This window comes from Eutrigla gurnardus, assembly GCF_963514095.1.
Source record: "Eutrigla gurnardus genome assembly, chromosome: 4".
Classification (NCBI taxonomy): domain Eukaryota; kingdom Metazoa; phylum Chordata; class Actinopteri; order Perciformes; family Triglidae; genus Eutrigla; species Eutrigla gurnardus.
Window position 1 is genome coordinate 22,343,705 of NC_139918.1, and position 27,529 is coordinate 22,371,233.

General features: G+C 44.9%; 1 protein-coding gene across 12 annotated transcripts in view; it reads left to right on the top strand.

Annotated features, from left to right (window-relative positions):
* Window positions 1-27,529, top strand: part of ptprfb (protein tyrosine phosphatase receptor type Fb) — a 154,754-nt gene that overhangs the window by 114,220 nt on the left and 13,005 nt on the right. For 6 of the 12 annotated variants that reach the window (XM_084008639.1, XM_084008644.1, XM_084008634.1 and 3 more), the window contains 8 exons: window positions 1,646-1,724; window positions 3,915-4,139; window positions 10,233-10,387; window positions 14,019-14,131; window positions 16,296-16,328; window positions 17,763-17,860; window positions 20,943-21,066; window positions 21,838-22,013. In XM_084008639.1, the coding sequence (XP_083864765.1) occupies window positions 1,646-1,724; window positions 3,915-4,139; window positions 10,233-10,387; window positions 14,019-14,131; window positions 16,296-16,328; window positions 17,763-17,860; window positions 20,943-21,066; window positions 21,838-22,013 (1,003 nt within the window). The remainder of the gene's footprint in view (window positions 1-1,645; window positions 1,725-3,914; window positions 4,140-10,232; window positions 10,388-14,018; window positions 14,132-16,295; window positions 16,329-17,762; window positions 17,861-20,942; window positions 21,067-21,837; window positions 22,014-27,529) is intronic. The other 6 variants (XM_084008636.1, XM_084008635.1, XM_084008640.1 and 3 more) reach the window with 1 other exon arrangement.

Here is a 27,529-nt window from a genome sequence, read left to right on the forward strand (position 1 = left end):
TCGTCAGGCGGGTGACTCGATTTTTATTTCATTAGCATCACAGATAATATAGCTGCATTTCCGTTTGGTTTTCTTGGCTGCAGTAGTGGCCAAGCTTTCTATCGTGGATCAGTGAAGTGTCTTGTGAAGCCCTTCCAGGGGCCTATATATAATTACCAGTTAATATTCAAAGTATTATCCCTTCAAAAAGACACATAGTGGCACTCAGGATATAGTGACATTTAAATGAGGCAGTGCTGTTATGACATATGTCTGTCCAAATGTGCTGAACAACAATCACCAGCAATTAAATTTATTCTCATTATTGACCAAAAGTGAATCCATTTTATGAAAAGTTAGAATTTATTAACACTACAAAACGATTAGACATGAACACAGGAATTTTACTTGAAATGTGTGCATTTTGGGTCTGGGCCCCGAAAAAGCCACTAAAAAATGTGATCAATCGGGACCCAATTCTACTGCAACTCTAAGCAACCTTTCCAACAGCAACAGCAGTGGTCGCACTTGTATCCGATCAATACTAAACCTGTTTCAAAACTTGAAACTTCAGCTTTTAATCTGAGCCAATTTTATAACACCGCCGGGCTGATGATAATCGAGGCTTTTAACATCAGGTCAAGCTGTATTATCTTTCGACTCAAATTGTTAAGAGCAGAATTGTGGCCGACCCCGACGAGTAAAGCCTTTCCTTCAGACACACACACTTACAGACACATCGGTGTTGGGGAGTGCACAGGGTTGATTGGTAAAAAGATTACAGGGCTGTCAGGGCTGGCCGAGCTCCAGCTCAGATTGACAGGCAAAGAGCGCGCATGATTGGGGATGGGGAGAGTGGAGGTGTGTGTGTGTGTGTGTGTGTGTGTGTGTGTGTGTGTGTGTGTGTGTGTGTGTGTGTGTGTGTGTGTGTGTGTGTGTGTGTGTGTGTGTAGGTGTGTAGGTGAGGGGGTTGGGTTGGTTGAGGAGTCTTGTTATACATGCCTCTCTCCCACTCCCTGACTTGACTGACTGTTGAATCACAGAGTCGAGGCCTGGAGAGGAGGCGAGAGAAGCAGCTGCTTACACTGTCAGCAGCAGCTGATTTTACAAGTGGTTGGAGTCTGCATTGGGGGGAAACTTTGAGAAGAGACAAAGGGAGAACACGAGCTGGAGGGCAAGAGAGAACCGGCACATAAATAACCGCTGACGTAGATGTTTGTACATTGTGTACTTCCTTCATCCATTACCTTACTTCTTAGTTTGACCCTCAACTCCTAAATGTCTTTCTGATGTCTTTCTTCTCCTTCTATTTTTGGTCTTTATAAGTCTCATAGCTGGTCCTATTAACCTGAGGAATTCTATGGGGATCTCTATTAGCTGAAGGCTCCTCTCGCCGGGATAGTGTTTGTTCCAGTCTACGTGGCAGATGTTCTTAGTGATTAGCCATTAATTGGAGATGCAGTGCCAATCTGTTAGTGTTCGACCTTGCTAAGACCCGCTTGTACACCACTCCAGTCCTGAATTCAGCCCAGCAAGCCATACAGCGAAAGTATGTCTCGCTAAATGTTTGGACTGTGTTATTAATGCGCTTGGCCCCGCTTTGATCTCAAGTGTGTTCAGTCGGTCTGTCTTAACACAGACTTTATTTTCCTTTTTTTCCTGGCAGGTGGTACTACATCGTGGTGGTGCCGGTGTCTCAGTCAACGCAGCAGTGGAAGAATCCAGATGAGATGGACCTGGACGATGTGAGTGCCAGCTGGTGGCTGATATGCTAATGTGGCAGGTCAGGGGTCACCGATAGCTTCTCCCGTTCCAACTGGGTAGGAAGTCACCGGTTGTAGCTAATTAGCTCTACTCGGACAGGTGGGAATGTCCTGATTGTGTGCCAGGTCTGTAGAGAGTACCCATCTGCTGACTCCAAGTGGTGCCCAGAGAATAATCCGGAATATAATCTTGTATAGTTCTTGGTGTAAATGTTAAGGAAGTAATTACTCCAACACATTTTTAATATAGTCTTCATCGTCAGTCCAAACAGAGTATTACATAAGGTATTCAAATGAGAATAAAGATTCATGACTGCGTTATTATTCAACTGAATAAAGGTCTTCCTTGTCCCCAAGAGAATCCAAACTAAATGACATGCCTAAATATTAATAGCATCATTTTTAAGTAAACTGCGAGGCTCGTTGGTTTGGATCGCTATTGTTGGAGCTCCCTGAAGAAATAGCAGACACGACCAAGAGAGGGAGAGCGATGGGACTCCCCGAGTCATTAAACATTGAGCAGGCCATTGTCTCCTCCCTCCGACATAATGATTTAATAAAGCTACATCTGGAGTAGCACATGAGACATCACTGACAAAAAAAACAAAATGCTGCTGAAAACACAATGCCGCAGTGCTGCATGCTCCTTCTCATTTATTAAGCAGCCTGGCAGTCAGTTGATATTGTGTGCTGGAGGAAGCGCTAATTGCTCGCTTCGTAACTCGGTTGCATTGTTTGCAAAGTTATATCACCGAGCAAAAGGCATTTTAGCTGTGTGTATGCATTATTTTGGAAGCATACTAAGAACCAGACGTGGATATGAAGTATAAATGCAAAAGGTTTATTTTTTAATTTGAGGAGTTGTTTAATGCACATAAATGTGTTAAGTTTTGTGGGGTTTTTTCCACACCAGTGTTTCCCCTACCATTGTACAGGTCTGGCGGCCCGCCAGGCCAAGGAGACCTGCCGCCAGGCCAAAAAAAAAATCAATATACCAAAAATAAGCCACCTATCAATTCATTCATAAATCAATAATCATTTACATTAGGAGCGCCTCCGCGCAGCACAGCAGACTTGCTCCGCAAGACGCGCGGCCGCAACAATCCTCACCGCGCGCCCCCGCTACGTTCTTCTTCATGTACGTTCTTGATGTTGTTCTGATGCCGTTCCGCCTCGTTAAACCACCACGATGTCGCTTTCTACTTTGAAAACACGGAACGTTGACACTGTATTTTGATAAGCTGTTGCACTCTTCAGACTCGTGGTGTGAGCAGAACCGGTCCATAGGGTCCATAATATTTATTTTATTACATTATTATTTATTTTTACATAATAAAAATGCGGCTGTGTGTCTCCGTCCAAAACCCGCTGCGCTCGCGCTGTCTGCTCGCACAGATCCGCTCGTGCGCACATGCGCTGATGCAGGTCGAGTGTTGTCGAGAAATATAAGCAGAGACGGCGCTCCTTAAAAACAACATCACGCCATGTGTGTGTAGTATAAGGACGTGATGACGTATGTACAACCGGCCAAAGCCCGTTTGCCCCCCCTCCCCAGGGGGGAGGATTGTTTTTGATAAGATGTGGAACTTTGAGTTAACTGCTGTTGAGTAAACCTATAACTTATATTTTACTTGATAAAATAAGACAATATATGCACTCATATGTCGTTGTAGTGTTTTACAGTATCTGTAGCTATTAATGTGATGCTCATCATTTTACAGCCATATTTTTCTGGACCATTTCCATCAACCAGCACCTTAATAAGTCACTCTCTCCTTGTGATCTTGAATACACTCTGGTTGAACAAAAATGTTGAATGCAAATATAATAATTGCAGAATTGCAGACTGCTTGCTGTGCCACCTGACTTAATCCAACTGCACCAATACACCATCCCACGCGTCTCGTCTGTTTAGGGTTTTTTCGGTGGGTACCACCGGGCCTGAAAAAAATTCTAGGGGAAACACTGCACACGCAACTCAAAATGTTCTTGCCCAAAGTCTCATTGATTGTGGCGGTTGAGCTTTAGACCTCCATGCTACAATATGATGCAGTAAATGTAGTCGGTTTATACTACATCTCAGAAAGGTGATCAGAGGTCAGGGTGCTCCTCACTTTGGCTCCTTGTTGCCAAACATCACCCTTAACCTTTGCTCTTTCTGTTTTTCCTCAGCTGCTCAAGTCAAGCGAAGGCCCCGCTCTGAGGCGCCGACGTCACCTGGATTCCTCTCAACCTTACATCGCCGCCAAGTTGGCCTCGCTGCCGACCTCCTTCACCGTGGGGGATGGGGAGATGTACAACGGCTTCTACAACAAGCTGCTGACCAGTCCCCAGGAGTACCTCTGCTTTGTCCTGGCCGTGCTCCGATACGAAGGGACAGACAGCACCGCTAATTATGTAAGACACACACACACACATTCATGCAAATGTCCATTCACTGAGAAAGAACAGACAGATCATTCTGGACCACATTAGTCACACATGAGTGCATAAGTGAGAGTTCATAAGTCAAGGCTCCTCCTGGTTTACCTGAGCATGTCACCTCTTGGTTTCTCGGACAAGCTATTTACGTTAATCACCCATCCTCTGGCTCAAGTGTTTCCAAAATGGCAGCAGCAACCCAAATTTCAGTTTTATTTATATAATAATAATAATAATAATACATTTAATTTATAGCGCTTTTCCAAACACAAAGACACTTTTAATATGGCCTGCACTAAAAATCATTGCAGCTTATCCTGAAAACTCCCTTACCCAGCTTTGCCATTTCGCCAGCCAGCAGGGCGCCACACAGATCTCTTAACAATGCTTATACAAGACTCCGGGCTTTTTAAGTGGAGGCCCTATGCACTCGTCAAACGGCACTAACGCCGAGGCCCAGCTCTCCATAGAATGTTCTGGAGTAAACTTCACTGCAGGAAGGATGAGAGTCTGTGATCGCTGTGGGCTCCTCCACTTCCCGGGACATGCATATTCAGTAGATGGGCCCTGGGCAACCACAGAGGGAGAGAGAGACCAAGCTTTCCATGTCCGAAATCAAATCCCTGACTTTAAACCTATTTCTTTCTCTTCTCTCTCCCCTCTCAGCTTTTTTTTTTCTCCTTTCGCGCACTCTCTGCAACTCTGTCTCTCTCCCTGTCCTCATCTTTCTGGACCGTGAAGAGAGCAGAGGAGATTGATTAGTGTGGCTGGAGTTAAGAGGGAGACAAGGGCATGGTCACATGGCCTAGGGAGTCTGTAAAGCAGGCTTGATTCCCTTGAAATGCTGCTCTAAATGTCCCTAAGCCCCCACCTCCTCCTCCACCACCGCCACACACACCACAGTAAACCCCCACTCCTTCATTCTGAGGAGAGGAGAGTGGTGCAAAGGAGGCTATAGTGGGGAAGCGTGATACACTTGACTTCAAAGGAGTTGCTTAAACCCCGTCGCTGCACAAACACTCTCACTGCACCTGCCAGACGCACCAGGTTGGATCAGTGGCGCTCGACGTTTGTCTTCTTCTGTGTACTCCCCCTCCCTAAACTGTGTAGCCTCCTCCCACCTTTACACTAAATCGCTGGGATTAGTCAGGCTTCACTCACAGGGTGAGTCAATCAGTGTGCTCACCTTCATCGTTGGAGAAACTTTTTAATGAGCGCGTATGTAACTCCAACGGGAAAAGATCATTACACATCGCAGCACATCCTTGTACCCGACACAACTATATCCAAAGTCAGGCTTACGATGAGTCATAAAAAGAGAAGCCTGAATAAGTTGAGACATCCACCGCTGAACGGTAGAGTATTTGTAAAAAAAAAAATGTGTGCACATAGAAAGAAAAAAATGGCAGTTTCTTAAAAGAAAAACTCTCTTCAGGCTCTGTCGCATCATATTGTATCATAAATTAACTAAACATATGTCATGCTTGGTTCAAAAATGCAGTAGTGGATAGAAAATACAAGCAAAAACTGACCTGCTGCATGTCTTAAACACAGGATTTACAGTAACAAGACGATTGCAGTGCATTGTGACGCCTTGATTTCCTCATGTCTCCGAGTAACCTGGTTTCTGGCGTGCATGAAAACATATTCTGAGGCGGTGACTACAGGCAGGCTGTCATTGATCGCCGCGCAAATCCCCCAACCGCTCTCTTTGAGAAAGTCGGATACCACAGCAGTGTTTGTTTTTGTCAGCCCCCAACGCGGCACTTGCGAACGTTTATTACCAAAAACGCGAGCGGGTACAGAAGGTAAGGCGTGTAGTGAGATCGAGCAGTTGGCAGAAGCTGCCTCGAGCAGGATCTTCACCAGACCCAGGAGAATAAGACAACAAGTACTGAAGTAAATGACTTGTGTCTTTACTACGCTTCCTCGCTGCCGCCCAAACTCCCTCAGCGTAGATCAAACAGGACCGCCAGGGCTTAATAAGTCCTCGTATATCAATGGCCACGAGCAGCCAGCAGTAGTTGGAGGGAAGAAGAGAAGGAAGGGCGGCGAAGGGGGGGATGAGAGAGAGAGAGAAAGAAGCAGAGAGTGTGCCTTCATGTCTCCCCAGCACCCAAGGCAGATAAACAAGCCGGGGGAAGTGTGAAATGGGATGATAGATGCTGGGTGTGTATAAACAGTATCATTTAATGCGAGAAGAGAGTGAGGGAGGGAGGTAGCATGAAATATAGTGTGATGGGAGAGAGGATGGGGAGGAAAGCACCGGTTTTGGTCCCGTAGTCCCGTCCAGTGAAGTGAACCGGCGTAAAGAGGAGGAGACTGTGCTAATGTGTGCTTTGCTTTTCGATAAGACAGAGGTGAGCTTCACGGCGCAGAGAGAATGTAAAGTTCAGATGCCACAGTTTTCTGTTTGCAGTGTTATCCATTTATATTCCACTCGCTGGACAAGGATTGGCTTTGTAGCACTAATTCTGTTGGTGCTCTGGGCTCAAAACGCCCTTAAACATGGAAGACCTCTTTCAAAATGTAAAATGCTTTGAAGAACAATATCAAGGACAAATGATGAAAATTCGTTTTTTTTTTTCTTTTTAGCAGAGAGGATTAGCAAGTCCAACTTTTCACCGACGCGTGGTAGGAATAAAGGCATTGATGGGATTCTCTGTTCAACTGTGTCACTTCCGCTCCTAGAGGCGTCTCCCTCTAGCGTCCCCTTTAGATATCTGGATGCTTGGCATTCAGACAGCCAGAGAGGGAAACGTCTGGTGCTGAATGGGAACGAGGGCATGAAAGGGGAAATCGTATGGAGGGGGGTACGGTAGAACTGTGGTATGAAGGAGAAGGGTCAACGTACAGGCTAAACCCCCCACATTTCTGTTCCTCATAGATAAAGGCACACATGCCATCATCTTTTCCTCCTTTTCTTTTTTGGTGTTTCTTTCTCACGATGTCCTTCTGCCTCCTTCTTGCTGTCATTGTCTGTGTCATGCAACAATGGAGAGTGTGGGCTGTTCAGCCTCCCCGAGGAGGCAGAGACATCGGCGGATACACAACGGTTGTCTTTGCGTGTTTGTTTGCCTGTCTGGTGCACGACCCTGCGGCTCATTTAAGCCACTTTTGGAGAGACGCGGCGCTCGCAGGGTCAACGGCGAGTTGAAATAAATGTGCCTGCGCTGCGCGTAGCGGATTCTGTGCTCAGGGGACGACGGAGTGGCGGCTGACTGGGGAAGCTACGCAGCCCAGGGGCCAGAAAGCTGACTCGATATACTGCTGCCTCCATAACACCTCAGCCTCAGTGTCTCTCTGTCTCCTCGCACCCAACCGTCGCTCATCACCCGCTCTCTCTTGTTCTCTTACTCTTGTCTCAGACAAACACTTGCAATCATACACACACTCCCTCAGCGGTAGCTACCTAGACAAACACACACACACTCATGGGGTCTCACAAGATCTTGAGAAAAGGCTCTGAAAAGCTCATGTAGGCTCAAACGCATTTGTCTTTGCACACAATCAAACGTGTTTCCTTTCTCTCACCGACATGCAAGCCGACACAATCATTCATGCATAATGTCCACCATTGTATACTGTATATCACACAGTAATAACACTCATGTGCAGCGTTAACAATCACAGTCATTTACTCCGTCTCTTCTCAGTAGGGATGAGGCGAAATGGGATTTTGTTAAATCTTATCCAATTTCCGAATTTGATTCCCTTATTAAATCTGTTGAGCTTTTGGCTCTAAACATTTTAAAACCACAGTTATACATAACTAACAATATCAATTGAGATCTGATACTATTTCGGTTTTGAGTGGCAGCTTGTTCACAATCTGAAAATGAGATTGATCTGCATGCAAGAGGGCCGTTTTCTATCTCTACCTGTCCCCAGCCAGCTTAAACAGACAAAAGCCAAATCATCTCTTTATGTAATCAAAGTTAATTAGGCTAAAAAGGCAAAGCCTATTATCTGAACGTTATATACGTTGGTATGTTCCCAACATGGAGCTGAGCCAAGCTGTGACATATAAAAACCCCACCCGTGTCCATACTGGGACACATAAATCCTCCCTCTGCCTCAGAGTGGTAAGAGATCCACACAGACTTACTTTTATGTCTCTCACTGTCTCTGACTCCCTCACTCTCACATTCTTTCAGTGCACCATCATTCCATTGTGATACCACTCTGCAAAGCATTAGGAGCTGCGTGACTGAGCTTTTATCAGATATTAGGGCCGTTCAAATGGATGATCCCACTACTTTGCCGTGACCAACAGACAAAAAGCCCTCTCTTTTTTTCCCGTCCCTCTCCTCTCGCTCTTCCTCACTTATCCGTCACTGAAAGCACAGCTGCAATCATTTGTTACACTATGGAGAAGAAAAAAAAAATATTCCCAGGATTCCCTGCAGGGCCACATCCTACAGCCTTTTTTTTTTTTTTTGGCCCTCCCAAAGGAACGGAGAGCCTTGTGGCGTCGCCATCAACAGTGTCCCACCGCTGTGCCATCTCTCTCTGTCCTTAGATAATAGGTTCCTCCCAAAGGCGTACAGAACGAGAGGGAACTGTGTGTGTGTGTGTGTGTGTGTGTGTGTGTGTGTGTGTGCAAAGACAAAGATAAATGAAAAACATTGCACTACTGCTGTAATGTAATAATGTGAATCTTTTTTACTTCCCTACTTGAGTTATCTCGTGCCCGTGCCTAATATCCGGGCGCGCTGGTTCGCACGTAGGCGACTGAGACACGCTGTAACGCTCAAACACCCATACTGTACATTTTTCCGGCAGTTGCCCAAGAGTATGAGAGATAACAGAACTATATGACAGAACGCAGGACTCTTTGAGCTCATCTCCGCTTATCTTTCCAATTAATATCTGCCTGGGCGCCGAAGAGCAGGCTGCTGTGCGGCTAATGATCCGGATTACTGCTGCCTGCCGCCCTGCCACTCCCGCTGCATGCTGGGAGCCCAATTCCTTTTCAAGGGCTGTGATCTGTCACCCATGCCCCCCGGCACACCCACCAGCTCCCCTCCCCCCCAGGACCTGCGTCTCCCATCATGGTTCAATAGGAGGCACGCTGAGCTCTAATGACGGATGCCTTGCTCCTCCCTCTTCCTCGCTCTAATTTTTCACCTTGCTCCCCTGCAGTCGGACCCCTCTCTCCACCTCCTTCAGACACTTTTTTTTAAACACCATACGGTGTCGCCTCGTGCATCCACTCCTCAGGCACACACACACACACGCAGACACACACCTCCATCCCCGCCTTTCTTCCTCTCCTTCATTTGGAGACGAAGGAGCATGGAGATGTCTCATTTACAACCAAGGTGGAAACGCACCCTCGCCGTCACCTCCTCCTCCTCCTCCTCTTCCGTCACGGTGTGAACACTAATGAAGAAAAGATGAGTCCTCTCCTGTGCCCCCATTTATCTCAGCGGCCAGGGGACATGCACACTCATCCCTGCCTCTCTGCCTCTCTTACTCTCGCTGTCTCACGCTTGCTCTGTCACCATCTCTAACGCCATGCAGGAGAACCATCACTTAATTAGCCAAGATTGTTGTCATTTTGTTGGAGAGTGTTTTTTTTTTAAGGTTGCTCGATGGCTTTGTGGCTTGTTGGGCTGCATCCGTGGCCCGTTGTCTATTATTAGCAGACATAAGTCAGATATTTTGATTCCCTTTCCTACATAGTTTACGCTTCCAACAGCAACAGAAAATACTGTATATTAAATGTCTGTTATTTGCCTTTTTTGGATGATTTATCTTGTTTCTTTTCTTCATTCATGATTATAATTGGATGCCAGTTAGCTTGTCTCTAATTGTTTCCCACTTCTCAAATGTATGACAAGAAATGTATAACCCTTTGTGAAAAACAACAAAAGTTATGAACATTTTAAAATACATATACACATAAACATGTACATATCTTTCGAGACTTCCTGTGGTTCCTAATGTGATTTCATGTCTTTTTACTGTCATGTGTGGACTATTTTAGGCTTTTAAGGAAGTCTGAAAACCCTTTACCCTGACTTGATTTGGCTCTCATGCACCTCCTTTTCTTCTCCCTGACAGATGACATTTTCAGCCAGTCCCTACTCAGACCCAATCCAGGTGAAAACAAGTCTGACTCAGGGGATGGATCAACCCGAAATGTTGTGGGTCATGGGCCCAGTGCTGGCCGTGGTCCTCATCATCATCATCGTCATCGCCATCCTGCTCTTTAAGAAGTAAGAGGCCGTTGTCGGTCGTTATCCTCCGTGTTTAGATGAGGTTGAACTGCAACGACACTTGTGATTGTAGGTTTCTTTTGGTTGCATCAGGAATGATAATGAGACATGCTCCCCTCTGCCACTTGCACCGGGCTGCTCACACACACCAAACTGTAACATTCAATTTCCTTACCATAATATACAGTGTGACGGGGAAGGGAACCAAAGCCGGATTGATTTGTCTTTCTGAAAATCCTCATTTCTCCCCCAAAGATTTTGACGCAGTTGGTCGTTTTTTAACACTACTATGAAGTGTCAGTTGAAATGGCAGCTGACATCGCCTCCCTAATGAAAAGCACAGCTTGGCTGTCAAAAAGCCTTAGTTAGGGGTGAGAAATGTGTTTTGGCCAACACCGATGGTCATTTCAAATAAGAAACACAAGGCTGCAACCGAGGGCTTAACTAAAAGCTCAGTCAATATCTCTTAAAAGCACTTCAGCTGTCACCAGGCTGGATACACGCCGGCCAGCTAGGTACCGGAGAGGTACAGATAAATGGATAATGATACAGCTAGCACTGAAATGATTTGTCCATTAGTATTATTTATTAAATAAAACAGACAGCTGTGCGTATATATATATATCAACTGGGGGGATTTTCTGCTTAACTCTTTTTTTGTAAACTGAATATCTTTGGGTTTCGGCCTGTCGGTCAGCACTGGGCTCTTGGAAGTGATGTATTTTTCATTATTGTGTTATTTGAGATGAAGATTAATTAGTTAATCAAACAAATGGAAGATAACAAAAATAATAAAACAATTCCATCGACTAATCACTTAATTAACTACTTGTTTAAGCCTGATCAAATAGTCATTAGCTTCTGCCCTTAGCCTGCCTTTAGGCTTTTTGGTATTAAACAATTATTAGTATTATTACAGAGGAGACAATAATAATAATCATATGGTTTGGACACTCTGATAACACCATCTAGATGGGAATTGATTGATTGGCTGATTGGTCCCACCTCTCCATCCTCTCCTGATGGCTCCATTACAAATTCTCTATTTCACGAAGCACCTATTCTGCAACCTGCCATCCACAGCCCTGCGGACTGCTGTGTGGCTGCCATGGCTGCCATGGCTGCCCAGACTTACAAAGGGACTGGTTAATAATAGGCCTTGAGACAGCACACTGCTGAATAGCACATCCCCTGTCTGGAAGCCCTTTCTCCATGTAGAGAAAGATCAACAGGACGGACTGTGGGGAGGAGGCCGTGTGCCCTTTTCACTGTAGACTGGCAGTAAAGGTCCAAAAGGAATAATCGCACTATAGCTCGGGCTGTTATTGGTACCTGCATACTCACCCAAGACCGTTACGAGCAGTGAACAATGATGAGGCAATTCTCAAAAGTCCCCAGCTAGTGTTCAGATAACTTTTTATGCAGTGCTCTCAAGATGTCCATCACATTTTTTGGAAGAACTGGATTTAGCTCTCTGAAAATTGTACAGAGTTAGAAGAAGTACAGGTACAGGTCCTTACTTATAGCACTTCCATATTAACCCTCCCCCCTCTCTTTTTGCCCTCTTTGAAAGCAGCAAACAGGAAAGGTGGGTACTGTCGCAATTACATCATCATCTCCCACCACCCAATCCCTTTTGTATGTGTTGTGCAATTGGTGGTATTCGTCAGCCCTTTAGGGTTGCAGGGTCCGCCTCCTCTCCGCTCTGGCATTACACAAAACAGTACGCTCCGAAAGAAATGAAAGGAAATATCTCTAATCTGATTTGTTCCTGTTTTACGAGACACGAGAGGCGGCTGACTCTGCAGCCCTTTATAACTGGGGTCAAAGGAACCCCCGGGTCACGTCCATGTATCCGTGCATGTTCCACATCAAGTGCCAGTGTTCCTCCTCAGATCCTCCTCCGTCCTTGTCTGCCATGGTTCGTCTCCGTGCTGTGTCTCATTATCCAGCCAGTGTCAGTGTGCACCTTCAGGATTGGCCCCATCTGAATATGCCACGGCATCACCTGCTGCTGAATGGGCCATTGTGAAGGAAATGCCAGATGGGGAAACTGCTGAAAAAGAAATGTTCCTATCTTTTAAGCTGACATTTTCTACTGAGACCCATTCCTCCACTTCCAACCTTTTTTCCCCAGCCACCTCCTTCCTTGTGGCAGGAGTCTCCACAAAGGGCCCTGTTCTGCCCTCATTAAGCACACCCTGTAGCGCACACACACTCATATACTCGCGCCGTGTGTGTGTGAGTGAGTGTAGTTTATTCTCACACGTCTTAACCCTCACTTTTAGCCTGAGATGAATAACCCCATTGAGATCACTGCCATGTTTACTTTGGCCCAGCACTTAAGTATGATGTAGATTGACATCTGATTGGGTCAGAGGGAGAGATGAGGGGTGTGGAGAACACATCTCAGATGCCCAGCCCCCCCCTCCAGCCCAGCACCAGCAGTGATCTCTGGGAAAACCGGATACGGTCTGGCTCAGCTCTCGGCTGGAGAGGAAAAGATGCTTGTCGTAGATTAGCCGTCACGCTGCTAGCATTAGCTTAAGCCCTTTGCAGTATAAGATAACAGGTGGCGGTGAGGCCCGAGGCCCAGCGGCTGGCGTGGACCGGGGTTAAGGCTGTGTATGCACCACCAGCTTTATGTATTCCCTCCACGCCTGGCTTCAACAGAAGGCCCTGCTCCTGCCTAAAACTCACGCTCGCCACTTACAAAGGAGTGCAATGAGATGTGAAATTTCCACAGGGCGCCCTGATGCCTCCTTTCGCCCATTTCCATTTGCAGTCAGAAGGCATGCGAGTCTGCAGCTGCATCTGTGCGAGTGTGCGTAGTTGTGAAAGTGAGCGAGGAAGGAAAGTGTGCGTGTGTGTGTGTAAACAGATGCTGGCTGTCTAGATATTAGAATACAGACAGGCTGTGCTTCCTGTTCCTTTCTCCACCTGATGGACAAAACCACGCTCAATTGAGCTGAGCCAGTCCGAGCTGGGCTGTGCCGTTCTGCGCTGCACTCGACTCGGCAAGGCCGGGCCCGGCAGTGCAGGTGCTGCAGAAATGGGTCTAATTACCCAGTGTTGTGCCACCCAGCTGATGAGCTAATTACAGCATCCGCCTGTTTTCCTCTCAATCTGGAAAGCCAGTAAACACAATGTGTTGTTAGCACACACACACAGCAGCGAAACTCACACATTTAAATCTTTGCTACACCCAAACACACAGGCTCGTGTACACACACACACCCACACAGCAGCTGTCACCTATCCAGCAGCAAACAAACCCAACCTAGCCCACTCCAGGAAAATGATGGCATTTCTTCAAACACATTAAACTCCAGTTGTCAAACTAATGGGGCTAATGCCCTGGTACCTAGCGTCTCTTCAGTTACCGACCCTCACAACTAGTTTCTAGAACTATTAACTATGCCGTTCACCTCATTAAGTGAATTCAGTGTGAATTAAGTGTTTCCTTTAGTCCTTTTTTTTAAATACATAATGGATACACTGATGTCATTCTTCATGTCCATATGCACTTAGCTGGATAAATTGATGTTTGAGTTAGAGCCCTCGCATTGAGCATGAAGGTGGTGTTGGTATGATGTGGTTAATGACCTCCTGTCTGTTTCTGTCACCCCAGGAAGCGGGCGTCACCCCTACCTAAAGATGAGCACTCAGGTGGGGTGAAAGACTCCCTGCTGGCCAACTCCTCTGACCCTGTCGAGATGAGAAGACTCAACTACCAGACTCCAGGTAATGAGCCACGCTCTAACCATCATCCATGCAGCTATATTACGCTGACTTTGCTCTGCTTTCCCTCCGCGACTGCCCTCGAATGAACAGTTGTGTTCATGTCAGATGGGATGGGTTGTCTGTGTTGTCAACTTGATGGTTGTATGATAATGGAATTGGTTGCGTAACGATTTTAAATGCTGTGCACCATTTATATAACATGTAGTTACCACTTGGATGTTGACATGGATGCCGTTTATAAGTCGGAAACTCTGTGCTAAGACATGAACACATGAGCAACCTCCAGTTCCTCTCAATGACTCGCATAGTGGTGAAACTGCAGGCTCAGTCGGCGTTCCTTTCATTAGAAATGAGTGAAACGTCTATGCTGCCTTTGTGACTGAGGATTTGAAATGGCTTCATTCCGAAATTCCCTGAGATTTATACTATATATCTACTATATACTACGAATAAATCTAAGGGGAATCATACTTTTAATAGTGAGGATTTTTTCAAATTATATATATTGCATTTTGGAATGATTTTTCTTCTAAGCTCAGCCTTTCCAAGAGCAACGTACTTCTGCAATAAACGCCTGCCTTCCCGTCGTTTGATGGATCGCTTGTTTATTAGGGCTTTGTAGCAGATGTTGCTGTATGAAATTCATGTGTCTTGCTTATTTTGTAATTTATCCTCAGGGCTGTAAATCTGACCAGTTCTTAAAAAAAAAAGAGAAAAAAAGAAAATCGGTCAATATAGAAAATTCACAAATCATGCTCACCATCACACCGAGCTCTGGACGGTGTTATTGGAGTACAGGCCGAGTGAATTCTCATTCCATCCACGCGCGGCGGGGTGGGTGTTGTGTCAGGGTTCCGCCTCAGCATCAGCCTTCTTCCTTTTTCTCCCTGATCTCCTCCTTCCTCCCCCCGGTCCTCGCTCCTCCTCCTGCCATGAGATCCTTTCATTCCCCCTAGCTGGTAATGAGTCCTGCTGCCTCTGATGTCAAGGTGAGCCAGGCGAAGGGAACAATATAGCTCAGAGAAAATGTCAACCCGGAGCAAGCGTGTTTGTACGCGCCTGTGTGTTTTCTCTGTGTGTGTGTGTGTGTGCGTGTGTGTGTGTGTGTGTCTCCTCTCACGGGTTATTAAAGATCCCATTCGGCATACACACACACACACACACAGCCTCTTTGAACCCCTGCAGAGGAATTAAGCAGCGCTGCCGCTAAAAGAGCCCTGTTCTCCCATCCTCCCACTCCACCTCTTTCCTCTTTTGTCTTCCATTTCCTCCCGTAGGGTAATCTCTCTCTCTTTCTTTCTCTCGCTCTGACCCCCCCCCCCCTCCCTCTCTCTCTCTCTGTCTGTACGTCAATATTTCTCTCCTTCTTCCTCTCCCCTTTCCCCTCGCTGTTTTGTTTCAAGTGGGGTGATTATCAGAAATCACCATGGCTGCGTCTGCCTCGTGAAAACGTGTGAGATTCCGAGGTCTTTCCTCAGTAGCTCGTTCTCCCTGTGATTCAGCCACAGAAGGTGAACGTCGCTGCTCAGATTCTGATTGCCGTTAAGTGGTCGAGCCGATGTGCAGCTCGTGTCTCCAGCATGTTGGTTTTTGTTAAACAGACTTCGGCCCCACCTATGAGTGCCTGACCCGGTTTATCCTGGGCAGATCTGGTTCAGATAGTATGTGCAAATACCAAACTGAGATCACTTGAGGTTTACACTTCAGATATAGCATGTAGTTCCAATTACGGAGTCACAGAGGTGTATTTTAATGATATTATACATTTCGTGATTTAGATCATCTGGCAAAACGTGTTTACAACATAATCACTCACATTCCCAGATTACTTTGGCGATTATAATGTTGTCATAACCAATTTCTATCTCGGCCAAAACAATGAAAGTTCCCTAGAAGTCAAACTTCCTGAACATGCGGTCCCCTGTTCTCAGTTGTGTAGTTCACTCTGAGCAATAAAAGAGTGTTTTTAAGTCTTACTTCTTTTTAACAGCCCAAACAACACAACTTGAATTTTCCCTGAGAGAGCAAACACCACCCGCTGCCCACTTCCCAACTTGCTTGGAAGATTATTTGCACATACTGTTGGGCCCCGGTCTGATCCTGAGCCATCCCCCATTGATTGAGTATTCTTCTTCCTCCTTCCTTCACTCTCCTCTCTCCACAGGTCCCAGCACTCATCGCTGCCCCAACACTCCAAGTTAGTCTGCTCTCTGACCTACTGTGTATTTTCCCACACATGCAGTCTCTCCTCCTCCCCCTCTCACTCGCTCCTGATCTCATTCCCCCGACGCAATCCTGACAGACATCACAAGCCCACAAGCTTGTAGCCCCCCGGTGCTCCGCGGATGCAGCGGTGTCCTCTCTTTGGCCGGGGAACCTCCCGCAACACCTTTTTTTTTATTCTGTGCGGGAGCAGAGGACTAGATGGTTTCATGGATAGTTGAGCAGTGCGGACAGTTACTCTTGCTGTGCATTAGCCTCATTAACTAGGGCTTCACTCTCCATTTACCCAACAACGTGGCTGTAAAAGACCTGGGTGAACACGCACAAACACATACACACTGATGCTAATGTGCTCATAGGTCCCTCGGTGTGATAGTATTAAATTAGTGTAATTGGCCCGGTCTCATCTTGTGCAGTGGCCATAGTTACCAGCCATTAGCCATTAGCATTACAGGAATAATGAGCGTGCAGCAGTCTCTCATCTGAAAGTGTGACCCATGACCTTATAGATGCACTCAGCCAAAGGCACTATATCAATGTGTGTACCTTCTTTAAAGTGTTTTAAGTGTTGGACTTAGAGGATATCCATGTATGTAAGGTTGATAATGCTCCGTGTAGAACTTTGGAACCTTGTCATGCGTCACTTACGGTGAACTTTTAACACATACGGCAAGGTCCCAGCAATCCGTTTAAGCACAGAGCCTTGCCAAGTTCACAGGCACAGGGGGAAATTTGTGTCGGTAGATTAGCAATAAATCATCCAATAACTCGGCGATGAGGAATCTAGAGAGCGGCGGGGGTTGGGGGGGGGTTAGTTGAAATTAATCCAGCCCAAGCGCTCCGGGCTGGGCTGAAAGATAGTCCATTGTAGGGAAAGGGATTTTCAAAGAAATGAGTTTTGGCCGGTGACCAGTCAGGTTTTTTTTTTTTTCCTTTTCTGGGAAGTGGCAGTGTGACTGATTTGTAGAGACTTGTGGGTTCTTGCTCTGATCCCACCTCTGCCACCAGATGAGCGTTGTGGAGTCAGAGCGATGTCTGCCTCCTGCTTCCCTCCAGGAGCATGCTCACCCAGTCACTCATGTGCATCACTGTGCCAGCCCACCTCTGTCCTCCTCACTTAGCATGATGATATCACCAAATGTCACCAGCCTGTTTCAACTTGTGTGCGCTCTCTCTCTCTCTCTCTCTCTCTCTCTCTCTCTCTCTCTCTCTCTCTCTCTCTCTCTCTCTCTCTCTCTCTCTTCATGCATTGTTGAACAAACTGCACTCTGCTCACCGTTACACAGCCACTTCATGGTCCCACCGGCAGCCTCACTCACCCTGTGGTCCAACCAGTGTTTGTGTAGTACCACCTCCGATGTAGAAAAAAAGCTAGGTCTCACTCTTTTTTCTCTTCTTCCTCTACCAGGAATGAGGGAGCACCCACCCATTACCGTCAGCGACCTGGCCGACCACATAGAGCGACTGAAGGCCAATGACGGCCTCCGCTTCTCCCAGGAGTACGAGGTAAGAGCCGCGCACTAACGCTGAAGCAGCGTTTTCTTCCCTTTTCAAACATGGAAATGTGCTCCTCTGTTGTCGTGTCCGGGAGGAAGTTTTGTGTTTATGCCTCTTTGATCCCATATGCATGTATTCTAAAGGATTATGGAAGACCTCTTTCATAGACATTCTTCAGTCATTTTTACAGCTCTATTACCAATCCCACCAGGAAACCAACACTTACGTGGAAAGCTGCGAGATACTTTTTCACAAAGCTAGCAGGTGGCGAGTTGCTTAAGCAATCTGTGCGCATCTTGATGTTTTTCCCAAAGAATGGTATTTTGCAGGCGGGCTCCCCGATGCAACTTGGTGAGGGATTATCTCTTGTCAGTGTTCTTCCTAAAAATAAAAAAAAAGGGGAGCACATTTGCATTTAAAGTGCCACATAGTTGGTTTGGGGATGAACCGATGCCAGATGAAGAGCCGAGGCATCCTTGAAAACAGGAAAACAAGCGCCGTCTTTTATTTATTGTTTCGAATGTTCAATCTGTTTTGTCTAATCAGCTCTATTCCTCACATTGAGGGATCCATTGACCTACCTAAGAAGTAATGTGATCGTCTGTTTGTCTGCCACCAGCATATGTTGCGACTGCATGGAATTTGCAGTGCAATGTCACACTCCAAAGAAAAACAGCTAATTTATTTCGCTGGGCTCGTGACCTTTCCCCGAGCATCACCATGAGCCCACACTTGTATAACTGGCCTTTTATCTTCCCCGTCCAGCGTTTACTGTGAAAATAACATCTGTTTGATAAACTTACATTACTGCTCTACCATCTACCCGGTGGCATTGCCCACATGAAAAAAAACACAAAAACACTTAGAACCATATGGTGCTTCCACCAACATCCAATGTTTGTCTACTTTGTCAAGCATAAGCAAGTTGAAACCTTGAATTCATTCAGATTTCATACATGAGTTTTTCTCGATTGTAGCGGAAACTAACAAAATCCCACCTTCAAGAAGGTTACGGCCGAGTTTTTGTTTCTTTTCTCTTATTTTATTCAACTTCATGGTCATTTTGGAGGATACAGTATAAAAGCATCCCTTCTGTAAAAGGGAGTCCTTGTAATAAAGACAAAATACACTTATAATATGATATGAATACATATCCACAAAATTAGCAGCTAACTCGGGAGATGAGTCAAACTTGGTGAAAAATATCTGCGCTCAACTAAGTGCTTTCTTGTGTTGCTCAGCGCCTCTCCAAGCACATCACCCTCCCGGCCTGCTGAGTTAGTGTAAACGAATCGAGCCAGAGAAGTGGCTTGTACGACTGCAGGCAACCTGCCCGGCCCCGATCCCCCCTCTGCACCAGTCATTCCAAGCCAGGGAAGACCCCCTCCACGGCCCGGCAGATGGCCGACCGTCTCCGTGCCAGCCGAGGCACTGTGGCGGAGCTCACGGCGCTTTGTCACAGTCACGTTCGCCGGCTGCTCCCGTCGCGCCGTACCCCAAGGCACAGAACTTGTCGAGGCTTCACAACTTTCCCCTCCCAGATGTTTGAGGCGGCCTGACACTTCCTTTACCACCAACGCCGGTCCCCATCACACTGAGCAATGAGCACACTGGCTAATGAGCAGGGTTTGACAATCGGGCATGCTGCTGCTCCCCCCCCCCGATAGTCTTTTTTTTTAATGCTAGGAAGCATTATCACGCTGCTGTCGTCACGGCATCGTTCTGCTCATTTGAAAGCGTTTCCAGTGTGTCAGCGGGAGCACACGAGGTGTTTGCTCTTCACCTCTTTCGACCATCTCTAGCTGACGCGTCAGCTCGTTGTCGTCAGTCTCGCGTGCCTGCTGTGTTCACTGAGCTTCCTAATGGACATGACATGTTTAGACTGCAAATGAAATCCCTCTCTTCATACTGGAGGACATGGGGCAGAGAAATTGGCAGCGCTGAGCTCATCAGCAGCAATAGGCCTGTGTCCACATGATTCTTAGTGCTGAGCAATTTGGAGCTGTACTGGAGGATTTCTTTCTTTCTTTTTTAAAGCCATATTTTCACCCATGCAGGTGCCACTTCACTCCATAGGACGGCATAGTGGAGGACAGTTGTCTGTACCTGTACAGCATCTTGATTGTTACAGTAGGGTAAACCTACACATGCGTTATGTGTAGTGAAGGCCTCTCCAGGCTTCACCTCGTGTTCTTTATTTGAGCCATTATCCAATAATAATCATGTTGTTTGAGCCGTCGCGTTTTGACACAAGATAACCTCTAATAATTCAATTAGAACTGCAGCCCGGTTAAGTAAGTGAAGGAACCTCGAAGGTGTCGTTCTGACTGGATTTGCGAGGCGGAAAGGTCTGGGGAATTAGTGGACATGGTTCCGGTGCGAGCTGAGGGAGATCGATCCAGAATAACAAGAGACTCTGTGACATTATCGAGCCAAGGGATGGGGAGGCCGTCACATATCTCCCCGGATCAATATGTATGCAGTCCGCTGTCGTCTCGGCCCGAGAGACAAATGACGCGAAAGGGAAAAGGGTTGGAAACAGAGAGAGGATGAGAGGGGGGTGAGTGACACCAAAATACAAGATAAGAAAGGGCAGAAGATGAGAAGAGAAAGAAGGAGGATGAGAATAATCTTGGTTACCGAAACAAGTCATGCGTTTGACTTCTCAGAATTCAGTAATTCAATAGGACCATCCTAAAAATAGGTCTTTGCCTGCAAACTTCACCAAAACCTTCAGTAATTTCACAGTGAAAATGAACATTTTTATTATGTTGGATTTTGAAATTGGAGGTATATGGATACTCTCTTGGCTCAGTCAATGGACGATGGACTTTGTGTTGTTGTCCTTGATTTAAATGACCAAAACAGTTGCCTTGATACGTCTGCTTTATTAGCATTCAAGGTTAAATGCAATGATATTATGCAACCTGTTGATATACGGATTCCCTGTGTTGCTCCTTATGATCCATTCAATGCTCAAGAGCCTCATGTTGTGCTTCTTTTTTCTTTCCCTACCCGCTGTCTGTGTCTCTCCACCCACTCTCTCTCCCTCCGTCTTCTTGTCTCTTTTCTGTCCTGCCCTCTCTCACAGTCCATTGATCCAGGCCAGCAGTTTACCTGGGAGAACTCCAACATGGAGGTCAACAAGCCAAAGAATCGCTATGCAAACGTCATTGCCTATGACCACTCCAGAGTGGTGCTCACCTCTGTCGATGGTAAGAGCTCATGTAACCACTCAACCCCTCAGATAACCGTTCACTGAGGCTGCCGTCGCTGAAGACCTGCTTCACAACTACCAAGGACATGTTTTATGCCTGCAGCTGCTGCTGCTTTAGAAATCCCCTGTTTAAACACAAAACACATGTACCCTTTTTGCTTCGATATAGAGAGGCTAAGTCACAGCCCTTCCACTCTCCCCCGGTACCTTATTTTGAAGAAAAGATGTACAATAGTAGTTGGCGCCGGCGGCCAACCAGAAATAATGTTTCATCCTGTTTGAATTGCGCTGTGAATTATACACACATAATGTTTTTCAATTTGAAAGAAAGTCCAAAAACTTGCAGTCTGCAGTAGGTTTTGTCGTTGCATCCTTTAGTAGAACTACATCTGTCAGATTCTCAGCCGGGATGCTAGACCTGCTGTTCCTGTGAGGAGCTAGAGGTGTCACTCCAACATACTTCAACAGTTAAATGACAAAAAAAAACCTTTAAAATCAGCTTTCAAATTGACAAGAATCATATGTGTAATAAATGCCACGATTCAAACAGGATCAAGAAGTTATTTGTCTCATATTTTTACATCTTTTACATATTTATCTTCACGTCTCTGTAGAGTGTTGGCCATAACATGTTGATTGGAAAGCACCGTGCATCTTATGTGATCTATCATGCGTTTTGATTAAAATGACTCGGATTGTAATCAGATCTCTGTTTACGAGCCTCCTAATTAGATCGACTTAACCCTACTGTGTAATATGTCACTCACAGCCGTTCCAGGCAGCGACTACATCAATTCCAACTACATCGATGGCTACAGGAAGCAGAATGCCTACATCGCTACGCAGGGGCCGCTGCCAGAGACACTGAGCGACTTCTGGAGGATGGTGTGGGAGCAAAGATCCAACACCATCGTCATGATGACCAGACTGGAGGAGAAGTCACGGGTAAGACATTTTTTTGATAATAAACAACATACACATCAAAATCATCAGGTCGTGTAGTGTTAATCCGTATATTCTTTTGTAACACTAAATAGTAATTGCCTCTAGAAGATGTCAGTATTAACTCAATATTTAACTCTTGGTAGAGTTGATTTATATTTTAAAAACACTGGAGGGAGTCAATTCAAAACAGAAAAATCCACTTTCTCTTACGCACAGTAAAATATGAAAAGAAGAAAAAAAAGACAATAAAAGATAGTTCAAGTGAAACGGTACTGTAATGAGCAATTCAATAACTCTAAATGTTAATGATAAGTTGAAAATAATGACTACTACCTAATAATATATATGATCATATATTAATCATAAACCAGTCAATAAAGAAGCCAGAAATACATTTAACTGCTGTGAAATATCAAAAGCCATTGATGCAGCAGATGAGCTGATTCTGATTGGACCAAATCAACCAACAGGTGGTTTGTGGTGAGGCGGGCTGAGATACTAGGAGGACGACGGATCACTTTCTTGTAGATCTGAAGGCCGTTGAAGTCAACTGTATCAGTCGTATCAGATCGGTGTTTGAAAGTTGAACTGTGGCCAGAAAGGGAGTTTACTGACATATATACAGTAGGTATAGATTTATGTAGCTCAATATCGGGGGAAGTAATGTTGCACCAAACCATGCCTGAAGGCAGATAGACATCCGCTCTTACTTTAAAGCAGGATTTGTCAGCCTGATCAAAGTCACAAGCACTTCAAAGGGTATTTTGGTTGTCTTTGGACAGTATCGCCTCGTGTTGCTTCTCTTCTCCCGAGTCTTCAGCAAAACTTTCCCATGAATTCCTTCTCAATCTGTTTGTGGAGTAAAAATGCATTTTATCTTTTTCCATCATGCTGTTTGTTTGGTTGTTATGGTGCAGTTACCATGGCAACTTGGCTTATGAGGACAACTAGAGGTGTAACGATTCATTCGATTAATCGATGGATTGTCAGTCCTATAGATTCAACTAAATCGATCTGCTAAAATAAATAAATAGAATGAATCGTTTTGGCTTCACCAATAATCAATATAAATGCATTTAATTGGATGAATCGTGATTCTTACTTATGATTAATGTTTTAATACGTTTAAGACACTCTCTCCCCTGCCAGCATGTAGTCTACTGAAAAATGTTAAAAATAACTGAGCAATGTTTAATTACATTTTTGTATTCAGCATAAAATATTATGCAGGACTACTTTTTTATAGAATAAATATGTTATTTTTTCACCTTTCAGAAGAATACAGATAGTCCCACTCGCATTATTGCATGTTTATTTAATGGATAAAGAATTTTGGTTACAAGTTACTGAATCAAATCTTGGTTTACAGAATCGAATCGAATCGTTACAAAAAAAAATCGTCCTTGAATCAAATCGCCAACTACTGTATCGTTAATTGAATCGCTGTGAAGCCAAAGATTCACACCCCTAATGACAACATGCACATACCCTCTAAGGAAAAATAAGAAAACAGTTCAGTCCTTGATTGCTATGTATTTATTTTGGCACCACCATGCCACTTCATAGATAGATATTGAGTGCTTGAGTTTAGAGGCTCGTCACCAACAATTCCTGTGCGCCCGTAAAAATACCTTCAAGACAATAAAAGCAGCGAAAAACACATGGGCAACTTGAGATTCTAAATTGGGATGGGTTTATTTAATTACCACTGTGAGAACATGCTCACGGATTCCTTGGAGGAAATAAATCAGTGTGGAGCCCTGCCAGTATGTGGTGTTCTTTATTAGCGTGGGCCCTAATGAAGAAGAGTCCCCAGACTGAGAACTGGAAGTAACAGGGATTGTAAATGAAATAGTTCATTGCCAAAAACCTAGACATTGATTTCTTTGTGTGTGTGTGTGTGTGTGTGGGTCGTTACAGGAGGCTCAGTCCATTATTCAGTATCTATAGTGTCTTTAAAAAAGCTATCGTTATGTCAAGTGAAGACTTAAATGACTCGCCATCCTTCAAAACGTACCATCATCTATTTCAATTTTCAGCTATCGATGCGATCAATCATTTAGGCAAATTTTGGGGCACGCTAGGTCTTTTTGGAACAGAGCTCATTTATTGGTACCTTGGAGAATATCTGCAGATATGGTTTGTGGATATGCTTGATGAGATGATTTTTATTACACATTCTCTATATGGCATGTACACATCCTCGCAAAAGCACTTTCCGTACGTTCGGTGTGTCTGAGTGGTAATTAGGGCTGCAACGATTCATCGAGTTACTCGATTAACTCGATTATGAAAATTCCTCGAGGCAAAACATCTGCCTCGAAGCCTCGTTAAATTCCTATGACGCGCCTATGTGCAGGGATCCGATTGTTCCACACGGACCGTTGTTCAGGAAGCACACCAGCGCGTCATACACGGTCATTCATTCTGAATTTAGTTGGCGCGATGGCGGAAAGTCAGACTCAGAATGTCCGTAAACGACAGAGAGTATCGGGGCTAAACAACGGTATCCTGCTTGCCCATGTGAGCGATTTATTTCTGACAACAAAACGAATGCGTAAAGTTGTAACATATGTGACTAGATGTCTCCTCGTCTCCGTGGCGCATTTATCCGTTTTGTTTATGTATATCGATCACTTCTCATCCGCCATCTTGCGAGTGACGTATAGAGTTACGTTTATGCATCGGACGCTCGTATTGGCTCCCGTAGCGGCTTTTACAGCCAATCGGAAAGCCTGATTTACGCTTGGCTGTGAGTTGTTGTGTTTGCCCAAACGGGAGACACGGAGGAGTTCAGAGCAGAGAAAAGAACGGTCAAACAGTTACTGTAGTGATAGAGAAAGCTAAATACATAAATGGCACAGAAGAAGTACACTATATACACACATATTTAGGGCAGGGAGAGGAAAGGGCCATTGCTGGCAAAACAAAACGTAAATTAAATGTTATCCATGTTTTATCCAAGTTGATTTAACTGTATTGTTAAATTCTCACTGGCACTTAATAAATGGGCTTAGTTTTGGAGCCAAATTTTGGAGTTGGAATGAATACCTCTGTTTATTTTTTTTTAGAAATGCTTGATCATTTTACAGCCACATCATTTTCATTATGCATTATTTGTTTTGGTTGTTTAAAAACGCAATTTTTTTTTATCCGATTCCTCGATTAATCGATCGATAAAGTGCTAAATTAATCGATTACAAAAAGAATCGATAGCTGCAGCCCTAGTGGTAATTTCAGAGCTGTGGAGGACGAATATGCCCTCCTGCTTTGATCTTAGACATCCATGCATCCATGAACAAAATCCCCTCACCACAACGTAAGAACCTTAAAGATAAATGGAACGGCCTCTTAGCCGCGCACGTTTCAGAATGAGTCGGCCTCCTGGAGAGAGATGCAAACAAAAACCCATCTTTTACTAATGGGGGTTGAACCATGTTTCATCTGGGTGCCTTTAAATATTTAGTAGAGCATTTAGAGCTGGAATGTACGTTAATTAATACGATTATATGAGTGGACTTTTTATCTGCATTGCTGACATTTATACTGTAAGAAGAATTCTCCCATATACAGTATATATTAATTGAATATTTGTAGTGTTTATTTACTCTTTGAACACTGGTGTGTATAAATCCCAATTAAAAACTACGCTACAGAAATTAAGAATTCTCTTTCATGTTAATTATTTTGAGTTAAATAAAAAATTGGCCGCATGTCTGTGATATACAGTATATACTCAACATGCGGCGTCTAACTGTGAATTAAATTGATTGTATCTGCATCAGTTACCAACATGAAAATGAATTAATATGAGGAAATGTAATGAAAAATCCCATCCGTGTGCATCAGACAAACTACTGCAAGTCGATAATGAATGGGCATTAAATAAGACACCACTCGATGCCAGCTGTACTCATGATTAGACTCATTGTGTCTTTTTACAATTTGTGTCATTTACGTTGACATTCGGGGCATTTAGCAGACGCTTTCACCCAAAGCTGTGATTGTCTCGTTCTCTCTCCCACATGGACCTACCCGTGTGGTGAGTTTAACCTCCACCACCCAGCCAGACAAATATCTTATGCCAAACATGGCAAGAGCTTGACATATGTGATAAGATCCAGCTGCAGGAAACTTTTAGCTTCCCCTAGCGCTATCATTACCAGTTAGCAAACCCTAAAAGGTCAGGATTTGAAGCGAGACCAGAGGTATTACTCACTTGTGTGGATATGTGTCTAGATAAGAGGTCTGTGTCCTCTGCAAAAGGCCAGGCGACGTCACGTGAGGAGCGAGGTTCAAAGCCGAAGCAGGCGATGGTGCGTCTGTGCCTGTTTATGTGTGTTTTGCGAGGGAGAATATGCCACCAAACCTGCAACAGCACGGAGATATTCATTACGATGGTGACTGCTAATCCATATGTTTGTACTGCAAGCGGTTCCCCATCACTCAGTTGAGTTTCTCCTGCAAGGTCTACCTCTGCCTCTGAATGGGAGCTGTCACCGGGGGAAGGTGAAATGTGAAGGGGAGAATTTTAACGCATTTTGTTTGTCGATTTGTACCGGCTCACTGAGACGGCCAGGGTGCTTCCAAATGTCAGCTCGGTACTGCCGTATCAATATGATTAGCTTATCCGCACCACATCTCTTCCCCTAATGTTATCCAAGTCAATCCCCGGTGGTATTATTCAGACTGCTGTTGACTGACTGAAAACGGGGTCATCTTCTCATTAAGACATGTAGAAGGTGAAGCAAATTATTATGGACTGTTTCTCCAAACAAGATTTTAGTCTTAAAAAAATGTCCAAAGAGAATAAACTGAGCCCAGAATCTAGAAGCAGGACCAATCAGCGGGCTACGCCAAGTGTTTAGAAAGTGATGTGACCCATCACCTCCAGATACTTAATTACAGATACAATTTATTCAGAAGTCGTTATTTTGATACCAGATTGAAGAACAGACACCTTATTATTGCTGGTTTCAAACCAGAGCCGACAGCCAGTAAGGAGTCTTCTTAAATCTGATGAGATTCAAGTGTAGAAATAAGTAAATAGGAGGTCAACAATTGATCCTTTCAAAGAGAGTAAAGTGAAAATTGTGTCAAAGGCCAATTTGTCAATTTGATAGATACACGGAGTGAAACAAGTGCAGTGCCTAATAATCACGAATGTGTCAAAAGCAAACATGATAAAGGGTTGCAAACCACCCGGCAATTAGCTATTTGAAAATGATCACAGGCCGGTAAAAGACAAAGCGGGCTTCTTTTTTTTTTTAATGCCCTTTTGAAGCCTGCTTCAAATGCAGACACACACGGATACACATGCACATGCTTAATTCATTCATTGTGCTCACTTTTGAGCAGACACGGGAGCTGACTCGGAGTCTCCGGTTCTTAATCAGACGGTGGACACAGCCTTTGATGTGACCTCTCTAATGTTCCCCCCGTGTTAATCAGTGTGATCCTACAAGCCTCGCGCTAGATGTTAGCAGCGGTTCACTCCTGACAGCGTGCCCTCTCTC